The sequence below is a fragment of the Nannospalax galili genome, unplaced genomic scaffold (genome assembly GCF_000622305.1).
Source record: "Nannospalax galili isolate Female #2095 unplaced genomic scaffold, S.galili_v1.0 scaffold707, whole genome shotgun sequence".
Classification (NCBI taxonomy): domain Eukaryota; kingdom Metazoa; phylum Chordata; class Mammalia; order Rodentia; family Spalacidae; genus Nannospalax; species Nannospalax galili.
In genome coordinates, this window is record NW_008356263.1 from 620822 (window position 1) to 627212 (window position 6391).

The 6391-nt window shown below is 52.3% G+C and overlaps 1 protein-coding gene across 2 annotated transcripts; it reads left to right on the forward strand.

The window, feature by feature from the left end:
• The first annotated feature begins 1182 nt into the window (after positions 1-1182).
• On the forward strand, positions 1183-3189 carry Avp (arginine vasopressin). Of its 2 annotated transcripts, none has more exons than XM_008854476.2 (3): positions 1183-1356; positions 2455-2656; positions 2992-3189. In XM_008854476.2, exons 1-3 carry the CDS (start codon positions 1237-1239, stop codon positions 3159-3161), a joined length of 492 nt encoding a protein of 163 aa, XP_008852698.1. In that variant the 5' UTR covers positions 1183-1236; the 3' UTR covers positions 3162-3189. The 2 variants fall into 2 exon arrangements, with proteins under 2 accessions (XP_008852698.1, XP_008852697.1); XM_008854475.3 differs by lacking the exon at positions 2992-3189 and adding an exon at positions 2740-2878 and having other exon boundaries at positions 1191-1356.
• Positions 3190-6391: the final 3202 nt, after the last annotated feature.

Genomic DNA, 6391 nt, shown 5'->3' on the forward strand with positions numbered 1-6391 from the left:
TAAATGTAGTAGATCATTCTGGCTTGTTTGTTTGTTTGTTTATTTATTTATTTATTTATTTATTTATTTATTTATTTATTTATTTATGTTTGATCTTTTTGAGAGATGGTTTCCCTGTAGCCCCCACTGGCCTGGAACTCACAATGTAGACCAGGCTGGCCTAGAACTCACAGAGATCTGCCTGCCTCTGCCTCCCGAGTGCTGGGATTAAAAGCACACACCACCACCCGGCTCTTTTTATTTTTCAGTGTTGAAGACAAGGTCTCACTAAATTCCCGAGGCTGGACTTGAATTCATTCTATAGACCAGGCTGGCCTTGAACTCACACCTGGCAACTGTACTTGAACATCTGATCTTCCTGGTTTAGCTTCCCAAGTAACTAGGCCTATGACACCAGGCCCTCCTAACTATTTTTACACCTTACTGAGCCTAGAGTTCTTATTCCCACAATAGTCCCCTAATTCATGTCTTGAGTGGGAAGAGGTCATGGGAGACCAGCTAGGAACTATCACCAAGGCCACCAGTCTCAGGGCCCAAGTCCCTGTACCTGGCTCCACTGGGGTGTGGATGGGGTGGAAGCATCTTGGGCCTCACCTGAAGTCTACCACACCCTGTGTAGGTCAGTCCCTTGATTCTGTGTTCTGGCCTTGACTCTATGACTATGGCTGTTTGTCCATGAAGTTGCAAGTGGCAATTCCCCCTGCCCCAAACCCTGATGTGCTCACTTCCCACCAGGTGTGTGTAGTTCCTGTCACTCACCCTACCTCACAACTAACAGGCCTTTCCCTGCTGTACCATTTCTGATCCTGATCCTGTTCCAAACACACCAGCCCTTGGTGGATGTGGTTCGTTGACCCCCAGCCTGTTCAGAGTAGCTAAAATGCTCAGATATGGGCTCCAAGTAACTCCCAAGTTGTCTTATCTCCCCGGGTACAGGGCACCACCGTCACAGTTGCAGGAGCTCCAGTCACACTGTGGCCAATGACAGCCTGCTGGCCTGCCCCCTCCTCCACCATCCTCTGCACAGACAGGTCCACGTGTGTCCCCAGATGCCTGAATCACTGCTGACAGCTTGGGACCTGTCTGCTGTGGGCTCCTGGGGAGCCCCTGGGGAGGAAGGCAGCCGCCACACTGTCGCCTCCTAGGGAACACCTGCAGACATAAATAGGCTGCCAAGGCAGCAACACAGAGCCAGTGGAACAGTGCTACACACAGTGCCCACCTGTGCTCACCAGGATGCCCAACACCATGCTGCCTGCTTGCTTCCTGGGCCTGCTGGCCTTCACTTCTGCCTGCTACTTCCAGAACTGCCCAAGGGGCGGCAAGAGAGCCATGTCGGACATGGAGCTGAGACAGGTACTACTTTGGTCCATCTCTGCTGGGAGTGTCCTAGGAATGACACCATGAGGCAGGAGCTAGGGTGGAGGGAGGTTACAGAGAAGTCAGACTTTAGGGGAGGTTCCTGGAAGGAAGTGGTATGGCAGGGCAGACGGATTATTCAAGTAGAGAGAGAGGATCAGGTGCAAAGGACAGGGGATGCCAAAAAATGACACTTCCCCATAACTGGACCTAGCTAGAGCAATTAGAACTGGGTGACCAGGACTCCTCTCATCCATGTGGGTCCATTCATCAGGACTGGCTGGAATATACAAGGCTCTGTTCTACACAGAATTCTAGGCCTTTTCTACCCAGACCCAGACTCTCATGGGCCCATTTCTAGCCACATGGGCCAGTCTGTCCCTGCCTCCAAAAGATGACTTGAGTAGACTATGCTAGATACTTAGCCCAGTTTCCTGCCCAGCCCAATTCTCTTATGCTACAGGTCCAGCCAATGTACTTTTATTACCCTTCTGGCAGAGCTGAAGAGAATCTAATGGCCAGGCTCAATTTGGTAGGCTTTCTTTGGAGACCTGAGGCACCAGGTGTTGGTATACTTACCCGGCTCCGATTTGATCCCTGCCACCCACCTAGTAGGCCATCGTGGGTGGCAGGAGGTGGAGGCCCATGTGAGGCCTACCAGCTTGGAACTAAGGCAAAGACCAGAAAATGGGAAGGGCCGGAGTAGTCTGCTCTCCGTGGGGCCGGAGCGTTCCGCAGTTGGGGAAGGGTGGGGAAAGACCGCCTAGGGATGTGCAGGAGTACCGTCTGAAAGTCGGTGTGGTGAGCCTTTTAGAGATTGGTACTCACCTGTGACGCCCTGGGAACTAAGAGAGGCCCTCCCGTGCTACAGCCCAGGGGAGGGGAGTCTACCAACTCGGGTGAGTGTTGAGTAGCCTTAGTGAGAACTGGTCCTCGGTCACCTGGTAACCAAGGAGTTTAGATTTCCACTCCTGCCCTGCTGGACGAGGGACCTGTGACAGGGTACTGAGGCGAAGCACAGTGGCCGCAGACCACCGCGGCCTGGCGAGGTCCCCCACCAGACCCTCTCCAGCTGACCCGGGTCCACCCCCGCAGTGCCTCCCCTGCGGCCCGGGCGGCAAAGGGCGCTGCTTCGGGCCCAGCATCTGCTGTGGGGACGAGCTGGGGTGCTTCGTGGGCACCGCCGAGGCGCTGCGCTGCCAGGAGGAGAACTACCTGCCTTCGCCCTGCCAGTCCGGCCAGAAGTCGTGCGGGAGCGGAGGCCGCTGCGCCGCCACGGGCATCTGCTGCAGCCCGGGTAAGCAGGGCGAAGCTGGCGAGACCGACAGACCGAATGCTCCCGGGTTTGCAGCCCAAGTCACTGACTCACTCTTCTTGCAGATGGCTGCCGCATGGATCCAGCCTGCGACCCTGAATCCGCATTCTCCGAGCGCTGAGCCCATTTTGCAGATACCCTCGGGACGCCATCTTCGCTCTGCTTAGCCACGTCCAGAAGAAATGAAAAATAAAGCAGATTTTCGACGGTCTGTGCGCACTGGAGGGGGAGGCGGGAGGGGCAGGGAGGAGCTGGGGGGTGTCCCCGAGGGCTGCGACTACCCGAGGGCGCCCGGGCTCACACGCCCCTTCCCGCAGAGAGCTGCGAGACCGTGCCCGAGTGCCGGGAGGGTTTTCTCCGCCTCACCCGCGCCCGCGACCGGAGCAACGCTACGCAGCTGGCGGGGTCCACCGGGGCGCTGCTGCTGCGGCTGGTGCAGCTGGCAGGGGCGCGGGAAGTCGATCCTGCTAAGCCGGAGGTCTACTGAGCCACCACCCCGAGCCTCACTTCTACAGCACGGAAAATAAACTTTTATAAATGCACGGCGGTGTTTGTCATTGTCTCCGGAGTGGGGCGGGTTCGGCAATGGGACGCGAACCCTCTACACAGCGCCCCCGCACCCAAAGTGGCGGACAGATACCCCCCCACACACACGAGAAGCCCGCAGAATCTGTACGGGAAGCGATCTGGGGCCCCCAGATACCGCTGTAAAACCCAGGACAGCTGGTCATGGTGGTGCAAGCCTTTAATCCCAGCACTCAGGCGGCAGAGGCTGGCGGATCTCGGTGAGACTGAGGGTAGCCTGGCCTACATAGCGAGCTCCAGGACATCTGGGGAGACCCTGTCTCAAAAAAAAGTAAAGCAGGATAATTGTGGTCTTGACACAAGATCAGGGAGGGGAAAGGCCTGAGGCGAAAAAAAAAGCCAGACTCTGGCTGAAACAGAAATTAAGGCAGAGAGAGACAATGTACTAGAAGTACAAGACAGACAAAGCAAAAGGATTTGACCGAGGGAGCCAGAGTGTCAGAAAATAAAGAGGACAAGCCAAGGGGTGACCGTTCCAAGTCTCAGTTTCATCCCAGGAGACTAAGGCACAAACAGCTTGAGGGACCCAGGACCCTGGGTTCCCAGTACAACGTCTCTTTTGTTCAAAACTGCTTGGGTGGGAGAAGGGGCAGGGCACCACCCAAACCTCACAGAGAGTTCCACCTGCTGTCCCTCCAGGTGCTCCCACCGTTAGGGCCTTCACCCACTGAAAGGCAGACCCCACTGAGAACCCAACTGCAAACAATCTATAGGCACACCCACCCTCAGGCAGGAAAACAAAGATAGGCTGGGAGGTAGCTCAGTACTAGAATGCTTACCTAGCCTGGATTTGATTCTCAGCACCATACTGGGAGAGGGAGGAGGGGAAGAGGGAGAGAGCAGAGGAAAAGACAATAACTGCTGGGTGGATACCCATGACTCTGGACCCCAACCATAAATAGAGACTCAGAGAAACCACACACACACACACACACACACACACACACACACACACACACAGAACAACTCCCATCTGATGACCAGGCACACACACTCACACTGGTTCCCATAGGATTCCTTTCCATTTGGCACATGTAACTTCAGAACAAAAATGTCACCAGCACTTGGCCTCTGTCCCTCCTTAGGACCCTCCCCTTCTCCTCTCACTGGCCTATCACTCCCTCATCTGCCCTAGGCATCTTCATTGGGCTGTCTTGCTCAAGTTTGGGGGGCGGTCACAAGATGTTGCATCTACTTTGGGATCTTCTACAAACTGCGGTTGTGGGTGAGTGCTAAGGGACAGAAGATACTCTGAGTATGACCTTCTACCCAAGTCTTGGGGCATTGCCCCTGACTTAGGTGGCCCATCATAGCCAGCTCTGAACAGAGTTGACGAAACAGAGTTGACGTGCCCCACTCAGCTCCAGGTCTCTTCCCATCTCCTCAACACACTTGGGCCTCACCCCTGACCTGGTCAGGCAATCTCTACCCAGTCATGCAGTTCAATCCCTAGGGCTGGTGCCATTTCAGAATGAAGTTCAGATCCAGGTAGAGATTTGGAGATTCCCTTTCCCTCCATCTGTCTTTAGAAGAGTCAGGCCCCCTCCTCTAAGAGAAATATGTCTGCCCACCCCACCTTCTGCCACCTGGATCCTTTACCCAGCTACAGAGCCATTTAAGGGCAACTTTAGAGGTCACAATAAATGCCTGGCTCCTCTGGAAGTCAGTGTTCTGAAACAAAGGGCCTGCTGTGAGCAGGTGCCAAGAGTCTTCCCTCTTCCACATGTATGATGTGGCATGTGTGTACCCTACCCCCAACAATAAATAAATAGCTGGATGTGGTTGAACATTTACTCGGGAGGCAGAGGCAGGTGGATCTCTGTGAGTTCAAGGCTAGCCTGGTCTACATAGTGAGTTCCAGGCCTTACAGGGAGACCCTGTCTCAAAAAGACCAAAAAATTTTTAAAAAATATTTTATTCATTATTTTTATTTAATGTGAATGACTGTATTGCCTGCATGTAGGTAAGTGCACCCGTGTTGTGCAATGCCTGCAGAGGACAGAAGAGGCTGTTGGATCCCCTGGAACTGGAGTTATGAACAGTTAGCCTCCATGTGGGTGCTGGAATTCAAACCTGGGTCTTCCGCAAGAACAACCAGTGTTCTAACCCCTGAGCCATCTCTCCAGCCCCCCCCCCAATTAAAAAAGAAAGAAAGAAAGAAAATGGGGACTGGAGAGGTGGTTCAGCAGTTAAGAGTACTGGCTGCTCTTCCAGAGGACCTGGATTTGGTTCCTAGAACCCACAGGATGGCTAACAATCTATAACTCCAGTTCCAGGGGATCTGGTCTCTGGGGGCACTGCACATACATGGTGCTGGTGCACTTATATACATCTAGGGAAAGCACTCCTACACAAAAAAATTCAAAAATATTAAGAAAAATCTTATGCTGGAGAAATGGCTCAGGGATTAACAGGCACATGTTGCTCTTGCAGATGACCAGAGTTTGATTCCCAGAACCTACATGGGGTGGCTCACAACTACCTGTAACTCCAGTTCCAGGGGATCCAGCACCCTCTTCTGGCCTCCATGGATACTGCACTCAAGTGCACTTACCCACATACAGGCACACACATACATAAATAAAATTTAAAATAAATGAACTAAATTTTTTAAGTAAATAATTTATTGAGAATTTCATACAGGCATATAAGGTGTTTTGATCAAATCCATGCCCATTTCCTTCCCTCCAACTCTTCCCATATCTCCCCATCACTTTTTTCTGATAACTGCATGGATTCGTTCTTCTTCTTCGATTTATTTATTTATTTTATGGGGCTTTTGGCTACTCTAACACTCTCCCCTCTAAAGAGGTAATCCTAAAATCTTTTAAGGATTAGATGAAAGCTCTCAAATATTTTTGACATTTTTACCCTTTGTAATGGAGTATGTTGCTAAGAGGACCAAGGACATTGTGAGTTTTAGCCAAGAAACTGGCTACTTTTCTTTGGGGTCTTTTTACCCTAACTGCCTAGCCAATTCCTATGTCCTAGTCTTATCACACCATCCTATGAAGAGATTGCCCGAATTGCCAATAGGGAATTGGGACACAGACTGCTCTAGCTTCTTCCATGCTGAACAGGGATGCAGGGTGAGGCAATTGGAGTACCCCTTCAGTGGGGCTATCTAAATGA